This window comes from Emydura macquarii, unplaced genomic scaffold (genome assembly GCF_026122565.2).
Source record: "Emydura macquarii macquarii isolate MOO-44397 ecotype Brisbane River unplaced genomic scaffold, CSIRO-AGI_Emac_v2 contig_1348, whole genome shotgun sequence".
Classification (NCBI taxonomy): Eukaryota; Metazoa; Chordata; order Testudines; family Chelidae; genus Emydura; species Emydura macquarii.
In genome coordinates, this window is record NW_027131485.1 from 12,867,870 (window position 1) to 12,880,546 (window position 12,677).

The 12,677-nt window shown below is 47.0% G+C and overlaps 1 protein-coding gene across 1 annotated transcript in view; it reads right to left on the minus strand.

Moving 5' to 3' along the window:
• Nucleotides 1-1,735: 1,735 nt before the first annotated feature.
• Nucleotides 1,736-12,677, minus strand: part of WDR90 (WD repeat domain 90) — a 52,008-nt gene continuing 41,066 nt past the window's right edge. Inside the window, exons 40-43 of the mRNA XM_067551231.1 lie at nucleotides 12,189-12,332; nucleotides 4,817-4,936; nucleotides 3,919-4,003; nucleotides 1,736-2,762 (exon numbers count right to left, since the gene is read on the minus strand). Of these exons, the coding sequence (XP_067407332.1) occupies nucleotides 2,605-2,762; nucleotides 3,919-4,003; nucleotides 4,817-4,936; nucleotides 12,189-12,332 (507 nt within the window). The 3' untranslated portion in view covers nucleotides 1,736-2,604. The remainder of the gene's footprint in view (nucleotides 2,763-3,918; nucleotides 4,004-4,816; nucleotides 4,937-12,188; nucleotides 12,333-12,677) is intronic.

The following is a 12,677-nucleotide window of genomic DNA, read 5'->3' on the forward strand; positions in this document are numbered from 1 at the left end:
GCAGATAGGGACAGCACATTGCAAACTAAAACATGCGTGATACTACAGTTCAACCACTGAGTGCATAATGGGACCAATGCAAATTAGGGACAACTCTGAGAAGCCTGGAAGTTGCCAATATGGTCCCCTCAGTGTTGCACAACTGCTAATATTTGAGTTTGTTTGGCAATCACAAATTGATGAACTCCACCATCCCATATGCCCCAAACCCCATCACCCACCATCTATTTGTCCCAGATGCCTGTTTTACAGTCCAAGCTGCAGAAAGGAGAATACACACCCACAATTGGTTTAACTACTTTAGAATTTCTGCAGTTAAAACATGCAGCACCTAAACAGAGTGTCACTCTCTCACAGAGATAATGGTTTTTCCTGGTAGGCCAACCTGGCCCCTTAGAATAGTTGCTTGGTTTTAACACCACTATTTCCTTTGCTAGTAAACACACAGTGTCAGATGATTGTTCCTTCTCATTGTCAGATTATGACAAAGCTATGTTTGCCTCTTGTTCAGGTACGTAAGATTTGCCATACGGCAACAAACCAGCAGTTTTTCTAGTCAAACATCCCCTGACAGCATCCAGTGTTGGGTGTGAACTCCACATTCACCCGCTAAATACACTTACCTGTGCATGATTCAAATATGGTAGGTGGCAGGGGTGCTCTTGATCATGGCCGTTGATCAACGTGTAGCCTGAAGCATTAAGCTTGATAAAGACTAGGTGCCAAGAAATACATACCATGTTGTGCAGTCAGAAGACAGCCTTCTAATTTCCATCCTGACATCACACAGCAGGATATCAGCTTCTCCCTTGAAATCAAGCAGGGTCATTATGTAACTAAGAGTTTCAGGCAGCACGTCTCATTAGATGTGCTTAAGTGCCAGAACAGTCCCTTGATGTGCTCATCATGCTACTTTCTACCTCCTAGCTGCTCCTGCTGCCTTTCTAACACACCCATTTTCCAAATTACACCGCAGAAGTGTTTGAAGCTGGTACTATTTTTTTGTCATGCATGTATAGTTTATAGCAGCAGGATGATCTCCTCAAAGACTGCAACACCAGTATCACTGATCCATAATGATTAAGGAGGCTCAATTCTGTATCTGCCCCATGCTCAAAACTCCCTTTGCCTTCAATGGGAGTTGCACTATAGAATCTGCCCCAAGTGAACAAGTGCAGAGAAAAGTACGATGGAACACGGAAGAGGAACACTCACAAAGCAGAGTATTACTGTCTAGTGTTCTCAATTCTCCTCAGTCACCACTTATATAATTTAAAAACAGCTCAGCCAGCTAAACACTTGGGCCAGATTCTGATTACAGATACACCAGTGTAAAACCAGAGACAATAAAGTTACTCTGTATTAACTCTGGTGAAACAGAGGAGAATTGTAATGCAGAATTACAGCTCTTTCAGCTGATTTCTTCAGGTAAGTGACACACTTGTATCTCCTGTCAATACACAGAGCAACAGAATTTAGACTTCATATCCAAGTCTGCCGCTGCAAAGGAGCAGTGAGAGAGAATGACAGAGGCCCTACTTCATTAAATTTGAATCTGGGAAAGAGTCCCCCTAGTTCAGCTCCTAGCTGTGATGTGAAAGGCAGACTGAGCAGGCATCTTTTTTGGAATAAGCAGCGGTGGGAGAGGGGGTGGGAACAGCTCTACGTTGTCACACGCAGGTCCCACTAGAAACGCTATAGGCAATTAAAGAAAACAGGGGGAACCAACCAGACAGAAAATCAACCCAACACCTTTATTTAAGAACTATACAGCTTATAAAAACCAATACAAAACTCTTCCCAATAAAAATCGATTCCATGTTACATACAAAATGACACGCGGAGCCATTGGGTCCTGATCATTTACAAATAAAAATGCCATGTATCTGCATCAGGTGGGGCAAGCCAGACTTCTGCACACAAAGAGCCTAGGAATGAAAACCCTGAAGGAACATGAGAACAGAGAGAGGCCAGGTTACAGCCATGTCTTTCGTTAGCGTGTGGGGTGTTTTCTTTTGCAAGATATGTTAGATGCTTGACAGCCCTGGAGATTGTCCTCTATTTAACCATAGAACACAGCACAGGCAGTGGCGGCAAAAGCTTCCCTTCCCTGACATCGCAGTGTGTCTTAGTGCTGATCTGGTGGACCACTCTTAGTGGGAGAGAGGGGAATCCAGTCTTCTTGGCTCATTCAATTCTTGGCCTCTGCTTAGCCTGCCAAGAAGGTATCAACTGTGATGGTGCCTTTCTGATTCGGACACTGTCCACTAAGACCCCAAATTCATTTCACATCCTGTAAGTCAGGTTGTGTGTGAAAGCAGAATTAGATTTATGATTAAATACTGGCCGCTCCCAATTTCTGGTTAGTTTGGGCGTCTATGCCTTGTGAACTGGAACAAAATGGCTGGCACAGACTCTGAAATGCCATTAATACCCAGAAGTGACTGAAGATTGCAAGGGTCTGGATTGGATTTATTCAGTTGCTAACACCTGAGAGAGATGGAAACATTTCTCTTCTCACATTATCTGCCTTGATTCATGCTAGAGTAAAACTGTTGTTTTGAAAACCTCTCTCGACTCTGGTAGGAGCCAAACTTGCTCAGTTCATCTGTTCGTTATCTCCCACACCAGGATTTCATTGTAGGAAGCCGTGAAGAGGCGTTTGCCGGAAGGGGTGAATCTGCAGAGGTGAATGGAGTCATCGTGTCCCACAAAGTCTTGTTCTGTTCTCGTCATGCAGTCAATCAGCCTCAGCACACGCTCTGTGGAACAAACACAGCCGCATATCAGACACAAAACTGACCCACTCCCCTGGCCATATAGAAAAGCCCGCATTTCTGGGATGCTAAATGGTATATCAGAGTCCCTTTGCAGATCCTCTCCAGTTCTAAAAATAAAACACATTCAGTTTTGTGAAGGGTGTGACAGAAATGCAAGTGGAGGTGAGGAAGCCTGCAGTAATTAAGAGTTAACAGCAGTTTCTTTGTACATGAGGCCCTATGATAAAGCAAAAGCTCCCACCCTCGCCTGTTTTATTCTGTTTAGTTCTGTTTGCTGATAATTACCATCTTGCCCTGAGTTTGTAGAAAACCTTCCCCCACACATTGAAACTGCTCCTTGATTAGCTAAGAGATGTGGAGGGGTTTCTACAGAAACAGGCAGGTAATTAGTGGCTGGTAATCAGGATGAGTGGGTGTGACAATGGCAGTGCCATGCTGTATGTCAGACTGTCAGTCCATAGAACGTACACTGCAGAACATGCGTGCAGAAATACTGCATCATTTAGAGCTTTCCTGGCAAACTTATAGACAAGGAGACAATTTAATGAACTGTTCTCAGAAAGGCGGAGGACTTAGCTGCATGCGTTTTAAAGCCAGAAGAGACCAATATGCTCATCTAGTCTAAGTTCCTGCATAAGACAGGCCAGAAAACCTCAGCCAGTGATTCCTGCATCTAGCCCCAACTTCTGTTTGAGCTAGAACATCTCTTTCACAAAGACACCCAGCCTTGAGTTAAAGAGATGGAGAATCCACCACATCCTTAGGTAAGTGGTTAATTACCTGCATTGTAAACAAAATCATGCCTTCTAGTCTGAATTTGTCTAGCTTCAGCTTTCAACCATACTCATGATGGGATCTCATGATGCCTTTTTCTGCTGGATTAAAAGCACATACTGCTCATGGAGATGGAGGAAACTCCCTGCATCCCACAGGCAATACCTCCACATAAAGAAGGGGTATGCTGGAAGGACTTTTTTGGTCACTAACAAAGAAGAAAGACGAGGTTGTTGATGCAGAGATGGGGAATGGGAGACACTTCATAATCACAGGTGAACTGTTGCTCCTAGTGCAACCACCACTAGCAGCATGCCAGAAAAGAGGGGGTCCTCTGACTTCAGCATGTCTTCTGGACACTTACCATTAAAGCCCACAGCCAGGAAGCGCGCTGCTGGAGACAGGCTCAGTGACGTGGCGAAATGCGACAAGGGGATCTTCTCGACTACCTGCATGAAAGCAAGAGAAACATGACACCTGCACCTGGAAATTAACATGCAGCAGCAAAGAGCCAGGAACTGACACTCTGTGGGAGGCCAGCTGACAGACGGTCACCAATGTTGACAGCTGAACAGCACCCTCTGAGCTCAGGAAGCTGCTAAGTTCTTCGTTTCCAGAGCAGTCTTAAGAATTTCAACCTTGTCTCTTTCATCAAAAGAAATGGGTCCAATGAAAGGTAAAAACATTAATGTTCATGAAAGCAAAAAAACAGCAGTGGCAGCAGTCAGGTGCTTTGCAAGCTTTACCGCATGCAGCTCAAACTTGAGCCACAGCACTCCTTGCTATTCATCGGTGATCCAAGTCAGACCTAAAGAGGTTTCTGGAAATGAAAAGCTGGTACCATTAACTGTCTGTTAGGCAGAGTCTACAATGCCCCATCCCACCACATATATGCACCATGTTTCATTCTATGTCAACTGCTTGATGGCTGGTCCACATTAGTTATACTGGGTGCTGCTCTTTATACCAGGTGTCAAGAGGATACTGACACTCCAGCACCATGGCTATCTTTCACTGCAGCATTCCCACGCTACATCTGTTTGGCTTCGAGGTTTCCAAAGCCATGGCAGAGGAGCACCACATTATCCTCTATATTATTTTTGTCGGTGTCTTTCGCGGTGAGCTAAGGCTGGACTCAGAGTCCAGGACGAACTCCACGGTTTTCCAATATGCACACAGAGGAGTTTGTAGCAATTTGTAACATCTCGTGAACTTGCCCCATACAGGAGGGCAGGTTGGAGAGGGAAGACACTGCTGCGTACCTGTTTCTGGCGCAGACTGTAAAAAAGGATCTCCTTTTGCATCCCAAAGCCTACGTACACCAAAGTACCATTGTCCCAAGGGCAGAAAGCCGCCAGGCTAGGAGGGAGGCTGCTAGGAGCCTAGGAAGTGAAACAAAAAAGGAGCAGAATTAGCTCTAACTTCTCCCCACTTATTTCAGCAAGGCCAGACATGCAGGGGAAAGAAAGGAGAGTGCTTAGGTGTGTCAGCATTTCTTCTTTAGATCTGTCAGCAGTAGAAGCCTGTGACCCCCTGTATTATGGAATTAGTAGCGTGCAGGAACTTTCCTTGTTCTTATGATGCACTCCCAAACAGATGTGCTCACTAACAAACGAAGAACAAATGTATATTGACCTGGGCACATAAGATGAGTCTCTGCTGTATATTGTAGTGGGATCATATGACATAAGCAAGATCGAACATGCTAAATACCACCCAACTTCATTTACACCACTAGGCTCAAATATTGGAGTAGTTCCTGGATATGGACGGGCTTGTTAATTTCTCAGGGAGCGAAAACAGTTTAAAAAAGATCAGATCCCTGGTAGTGGATGCTAATCCAATTGAAACAATAAAACTCATACCAAATCATTATGGTGAGAACACAGCCCACTGACTGTGATTCCCTTCTTTAACATTTGAGGACAAACAGAAAAAAACTTCAAATGGCATCACTGGACTTGTTGCTGTGTCTGCCAGTGCCGTATCTAGGACTGATTAAGCTTGAAGGTGGATAGTCTGATGAGCCACTGCTGTACATCAGAAGAGTGACCTACCACTTACATTCTGCCACATTCCATAGGCACAGCCTGCGCAGTAAGGCTCCTCCTTCTCTTCCCCCAAACCCACTTCTTTCCCAAAGCTTTCTTATATCAATCTCCTCTTTTTCTCATGTCTCAACTCTTGTACTAAGTCTTGTATCTAATTTGGGGCAAAAGTTCTGGTCAGGGACCCTGCCTACGTGTTCTGTGAAGTGCCATACCTTTTTGACGTTCTGTACATAAGGCAGAATTGGAACAGATGTATCTGGGCTATATTAACCTACGTAACCATGAAGCTACTAGCTCAGAGCATTAATGCTATTACTGAGCAGCCAAGTTAGCAGAAAAAACCTTCTGTAACTTTTGTTCTTCGAGATGTGTTGCTCATGTCCATTCCAAGTAGGTGTATGTGCGCCACATGCATAGTCTCCAGAAGGTTTTTCCCCTAGTGGTAACCTTAGCTTTGGCTCTGGTGCTCTCTGGAGTTGTGTCCTCAAGGTGCTGTGTATAGGGCTCTGCTGACCCCCTGCCTCTTCCGTTCCTTCTTGCTGGCACAGAGGTAGATGGGTGGGTCTTGGAATGGACATGAGCAACACATCTCAAAAAACAACAGTTACAGAAGGAGAGTAACCTTTTTTTCTTCTTCGAGTGCTTGCTCATATTGATTCCATGTAGGTGACTCCCAAGCTGATCCATTGGAGGAGAGGTCGGAGTTCAAAGACCCACAGATTGTAGTACTGCTCTGCCAAAAGCATCATCATCTTTGGTGTGCTGTGTAATAGCATAGTGTGCTGTGAAGGTGTGAATAGATAACCATGTTGCTGCTCTACGAACGTCCTGGATGGGGACTTGGGCAAGGAATACTGTTGAAGATGCCTGTGCCCTTGTGGAATGAGCTCTCAATGCTGGGGCAAGCACCCTCACCAAGTTGTAACACATCCAGCTACACAATGTGATCTATGAAGAAATTCTTTGAGAAGAGACAGGGAGACCATTCATCCTATCTGCTATTGCTATGAAGAGCGGTGTTGTTTCCTGAATGGTTTTGTCCTCTTAATATAGAAGGTCCACCAGGCATCCAGAGAATGCAGCCTGCGCTCCAAACTGTTGGTGTGTGGTTTCAGATAGAAGACCAGGAGGAATATGTCCTGGTTTGTATGGAATTGGGAAACCACCTTTGGAAGGAAGGCTGGGTGAGGATGAAGTTGAACCTTATTCTTGAAGAATGTTGTGTAAGGAGGCTCTAACATGAGAGCTTGAGTTCAGACACCCTCCTGGCTGATATGGCCACCATAAAAGCTACTTTCCAGGACAGATAGAGGAGCAAGCATGATGTTAGGGGCTCAAAGGGCAGTCCCATCAGCCTTGACAGCATGAGGTTAAGGTCCCATTGGGGAATCAGCTGACACATATGACGGTATAGCCTGTCTAGGCCCTTAAGGAAATGCCTGACCATGAGATTAACAAAGACCAAATGGCCTGCAACCCATAGGTGAAAAGCTGAGATGGTGTTCAAGTGGACCTGAATTGAGGACACTGGCAGGTCCTGTTGCTTCCAGTATAACAAATAGTCCAAGACAGAGGGTACTGAAGACAGCTTAGGTGGGATGCCCTTCTGAGCTGCCCAAATAGAAAATCTCTTTCACTTAGCTAGGTAAGTGGCCCTCCTGGAAGGCTTTCTGCTGCCCAAGGAGGACCTCTCTAACTGATTCCGAGCACGCTATTTCCAGAGGGTTCAGCCATGTCGCTTCCATGCTGTGAGTTGAAAAGACTCAAGGTTGGTGTGCTGAATGCTGCCATGGTGCTGGATGATCAGGTCCAGAACTAGAGGCAGAGTGATTGGGGCTTCCACAGAGAGGTTGAGAAGTGTGGTATACCAGATGTTGACGTGGCCAGGCTGGGGCTATCAGAATCACGGAGGATCCTTCTTTCCTGATCTTCAGCAGAACCTTGTGAACAAGCAGGATAGGCAGGAACGTGTAGAACAGCTGACCCGTTCACAGGATGAGAAACACATGCACAATTGATCCCAGACTGTGATTCAGGACAGAACTGCAGGCAGAACTTAGGCACATCCAGCTGAGCCTTGTTGTGAACAAATCTATGTGGTGAACTCCCAACATCTTCCAACCGTGGATCACCACATTCGGGTGAATAGACCACTCATGACTAAGAAAGGATTTGCTGAGGCTGTCCATCAACTCGTTCTGAGCTCCAGGAAGGTAGAATGCCTCCAGGTGTATTGATCAAGCAATGCAAAAGTCCCATAATCTGAGGGCTTCCAGGCACAGGGAAGAGGAGTGTGCTCCACCCTATCTGTTTATATAAAATATTGCTGTTGTATTGTCTGCCAGGACCAATACAGACTTGCCTTCCAGATGGACATGGAAGGCTTGACAGGCCAGGTGTACTGCTCTCTCTCACTTCTTTTACACAGATGTGGAGTAAGAGTTGTGTGTGATACCAAAGACCTTGGTCCTGAGCTCCCCAGCCCATCGCCGAGGCGTCCGTCACTAGGCACAGTGAGGGGTGAGATGCGGAGAAAGATACTCCTGCGCATACGCTGTGCAGGTTGAGCCACCAATCTAGGCTCTCAATCACTGAGGGCGGAAGTGAGATTACTCTGTCTATGTGGTCCTGAGCTGGATGGTACACTGAGGCTAGTTACATCTGAAGTAGCCTGAGGCGTATTCTCGCATGCTGAACTGCGTATATGCATGCCGCCATGTGCATGCCACAACAGCTTCAGACAATTTTGATCCATAGTGCTTTAAGTCCTTTATGATGCCACATAGGTACAGGAAACAAGATTCCAGGAGGAATGCCCTGGCCTGAACCAAGTCTAATACTGCCCCGATGAGTTCTATCCTCTGAGTGGGTGAGAGCTGACCTCTGCTCGTTGACCAAGAGCCCCAAACCGTCAAACCAAGAGCCCCAGACTGTATCAGGTTCACACCTGCCTCTACAGTGCCCTGGTGCATCCTTTGACTAGACAGTTGTCTTGTTAAGGATAGACTTGTACCTTCTGCTTCCTCAGGAGCGTGGCCACAACTGCCATAGAATTGGTGTATACACAAAGTGCTGCAGATAGGCCAAAAGGTAGGACCATGAACTGGTAGTGGGTCTGACTGACTACAAATCAGAGGAACCTCCTGTGACTTGGGAAGATGGCCATGTGGAAGCATGTGTCCTTCAAGTCGAAGGTGGCATAACAATACCCCAGATCCAGAGAGGGAATAATGGAGGCCAAAGAGACCATGCAGAATCTCAGCTTCTTCATGAATTTGTTGAGGTTTCACAGGTCAAGGATGGGCCTGAGCTCCCCTTTGACTTTTAGGATTAGGAAATATAGGGAATAAAATCCCTTGCTTCATAGCTCCCGAGGAACCTCTTCCACTGCTCCTATTCTTATAAGCTTGCACCTCTTGTAGTAGAAGTTGCTCATGAGGGGGTCCCTGAAGAGTAACGGGGAGGGTGGGGGTTCGGTAAGAGGGAGAGAAGAAAATGGGAGTGAAAAACCCAGTTGTACCATACGTAGCATCCAGCCGTCTGATGTGATCTGGGCCCTTGCTTGGTAGAAATGGGATAGGCAGTCCACAAATAAAAGGGGTGGTGGAGCCGAGTCTTTGACTGGTGCACTGTCCTCAGGGGCACCCTCAAAAAGTGTTGTTTGGGACTGGAGGGTTGTCTCGCGGGTCCAGGCCCTTGAATGGAGGAAGGCTGAGGAGGCCTCTTCCTGTAATTCCTGCCCCTCTTTTGATTATAGTCCTGCCTAGATTGATTTTGATAAAACTGAGGCAGGAGTTGAGGTTTGAAGTGCCTCCTTTGAGATACCAGGCTGTGAAGACCCAGGTACTTCAAGGTAGTCAGAGTACCGAAGGCTGTGAAGTTTGGAATCTGTCTGTTCAGAGAACTGAGCTGGTCCCTCAAAGGGGAGGTCTTCAAAAGATTTTGTTGGACCTCATGAGGTAGGCCCGAGGCTTGCAGCCAAGAGCTTCTTTGCATGGCTACACCAGATGTCATGGTACTAGCTGCTGTGTTGAGTGCTGCCTGGAGTGAGGCCTTTGCCACAGCCATATCCTCATCTACTAGGCCTGTGAATTCCAGCTTGGAGTCTGATGGTATTGACTCCGTGAACTTGGACATGGACCCCCCAAGAGTTAAAAGCATATCTGCTTAGGGTTCCTTGCTGGTTCGCAATGCAGAGTTGGAGTGCCTGATAGAGTACACCTTCCTACCAAAAAGGTCCAACCTCTTAAATGTCTTTGGCCTTGGGCGTGGGGCCCTGCTGACCCTGCCTCTCATGCTCATTAGCCACTGCCACTACAAGCGATCCTGGTGGAGGATGAGTGTAAAGGTACTCATGGTCCTTGAAAAGCACGAAATACTTTCTCATCACCCTCTTTACCATGGGAGGTAAACAGGCTGGAGTTTGCCATAGTGACTTCTGTGTGTCACGTATGGTCTTTATTAATGGCAAAGCGACTCTGGAGGGACCCACTGGAGCTAAAATGTCAACCATGGGGTGAGTCTGAACTCTCTGAGACCTCCTCTATTTGGAATCGCATGTTCTGTGCTACCCTGTAATTCCTGGGGAGCTCTGCTGTCATCCACAATAGGCACAGCTGCTGCTCCTGCCACTGCCTCGCCCAACGAAGAAATTCTTAGGGGCCTGGACCCCTGTTCTTGCTCTTCAGCACCCAAGGGCTCCCACGGTACCAGTTCCTCATCCTTAGTGCAGGGGTTGAGATCCTGCTCAGTGCCAGACTCAACACTAGGTTCAGGACTGGGCTTGGTGCACTGTCCGGTGCCACGTGGTATTTTCTCAACTGCATGAGTTGGTAGGGTTCTGCTCTCGGAAACAAGTGACAGCGACCGTCTGGAATGCAACCTCTGCACCTGGTGGAAAGCCCATGTGGTCCAGAAGGCCACTGAGCCAGCATCTGCCATTGGGCAGGCTAAGGTATGGAGAGAGGTTGTGCTGCCTCAACTCTCTGGTGCCATCTGCCTGAATGGTGCCGGCTTCTTCTTGAGTTGTATAACTCTGCCTTGGAGTCGGAGGTGTACTGTTCACTCCTAGGTAACCAGGGCACTGCGGTGCCAGACACAGCCGGGGAGCAGTACTATGGGGAGGGTGATTGCTGCATCATGGATGGCTTGCCCTAGACAGCACCAGGAGCTTTCTTGAAGCCGGTAGTCTGGGGTCCTGGTCTCAGTCCTGCCTCGGAAGGGGTGTCAGTGCCGTGCACTCTGTGAGCTCTCTCGCCACCTCAAAAGTCTCCAGCGTGGAGGGGAGCTGCAATTCTTCCGCATGACTCTCCCTGGGCAGGGAGTCAAAAGGCACTGGAGTCGATGGTACCATACTCTAGGGTCTGGGACAGGAGTGGCCTGACGAGGGTCGCACTCCGCTCAAGCCCTTACAACCAGATGTTTTTGGCGTCAGCAAGGGTCCCGTCTTCTTTTACTTTTTAGGTGGGATTGGGGATTGAGAGTGCTGCCGGGTCTCTCCTCATGAAGCATCCCTCGGTGCTGGTGATGCATGCTGGTAACGAGCATCTCTATGCATAGAGTCCTTCCTCAGCGCCATATCTCTTACCGATACTGGTGTGGCTCCACACTGAAGCCAAGGTGCTGGGTCTTGGCTCCACTGGACTTTGCTCCGGAGGTCGGAGAGCAGCCCCCATTAAATTTATCCTAAGTCTCTGGCTTCTTTCCTTTTTGATTCTGGGGTGGAAACCCTTGCAGATCTTGCAGCAATCCCTCTGATGGATCTCTCCCAGGCACTTGAGACCAGTTGAATGCGGATTGTTTCTTGGCATAGGTTTCTTACAGAGCCTGCACAGCTTAAAGCTAGGGGATTGAGGCATGCCCCAGCCCCAGGGACAGGGGAAAAGACCCTGATAAGCGGGATCCTAACTACTCTAATCTATGAACTATCACTACTAATGCTAAATCTTAACTATTTACAGGTGCGTATGAAAAGTCCACAGGGGAAGAGCTTGCTGAGCAGGGAAAGAGTGATGGTCCAGCAACTGTCACAGGGGGTAAGAAGGAACTGAAGAGGCAGAGGTTCAGTAGGGCCCTATATATGGTGCCATGAAGGCACGACTCCAGGGGGCACCAGAGCTGACTTTACAGATACTAGAGGAAAAGCCTTCCAGCATCTGTGCGTGTAGTGTGCATGCACACCTACTTGGAATTGACATGAGCAAGCACTCGAAGAACACCTGTGATTAGCTCGTCTTTGTATACTGATCTCAGAAAAATCCTATCCCTGTGTTTTGTATAGCAGAGGTACCAACTATTTGCAAATTTAATGTTTTGACTTGAAATACTTACAAAGCAAATACCCTCTCAGCAGTTATGCAGTGATGCAGTCACATTGCAAATCTACATCTTAAAGGAAGACTCAAAAACACACACTGTTCTCTTTATATACACGCACCCTGATTGTTAGCAGTTCCTAGGTAAACCTTTCGCAAGCAGAAATAGCTAGTAGTAGTGTAATTGTGTGGGAAGGATCTGCTCTACTCTTGGCCTTGGCTATAATGCTGAATGTATGTATCATATAGTCAGTAAGGTTTAATCTTACCTCAGAGCTTGCAGGAGCTGGGAAGCTTAGCCAATCGATGAGCTCACATTTATCCTTCAGCCAGGCAGAGACCCAGACACTGACACGTCGATCTGAACTTGCAGCCAACCAGAGTTCACCACCTTCAACCCCAAAGTCATGGAACTACAGAACATAAAAGCATAGTTATGATTGTACTGACATATCAAAGCAACAACACAGCAGAGCTTTCAAATAAGGCTGAAAACTAGTAGATTGATACAGGGCAAAAGTTTATCTGCACTAAAATTTTAGAGAGCAGGGGATTAAAGTGCTAGATTTTCCCATTTGGAGAATAGTGCTTAAATCTATTTTATCACAAGTGAAAGAGGCTTGGTGCCTCAGTCTGGTACTCAGTGGATGTCTATACACATCAGAAAAACACAGTAGTATGTGGCCTAATTCTCTCCACACTCAGAGTTGAAGGAACAAGATTGCTTCAGATTGTTCACTGGCAGAGAGTATGTGGCA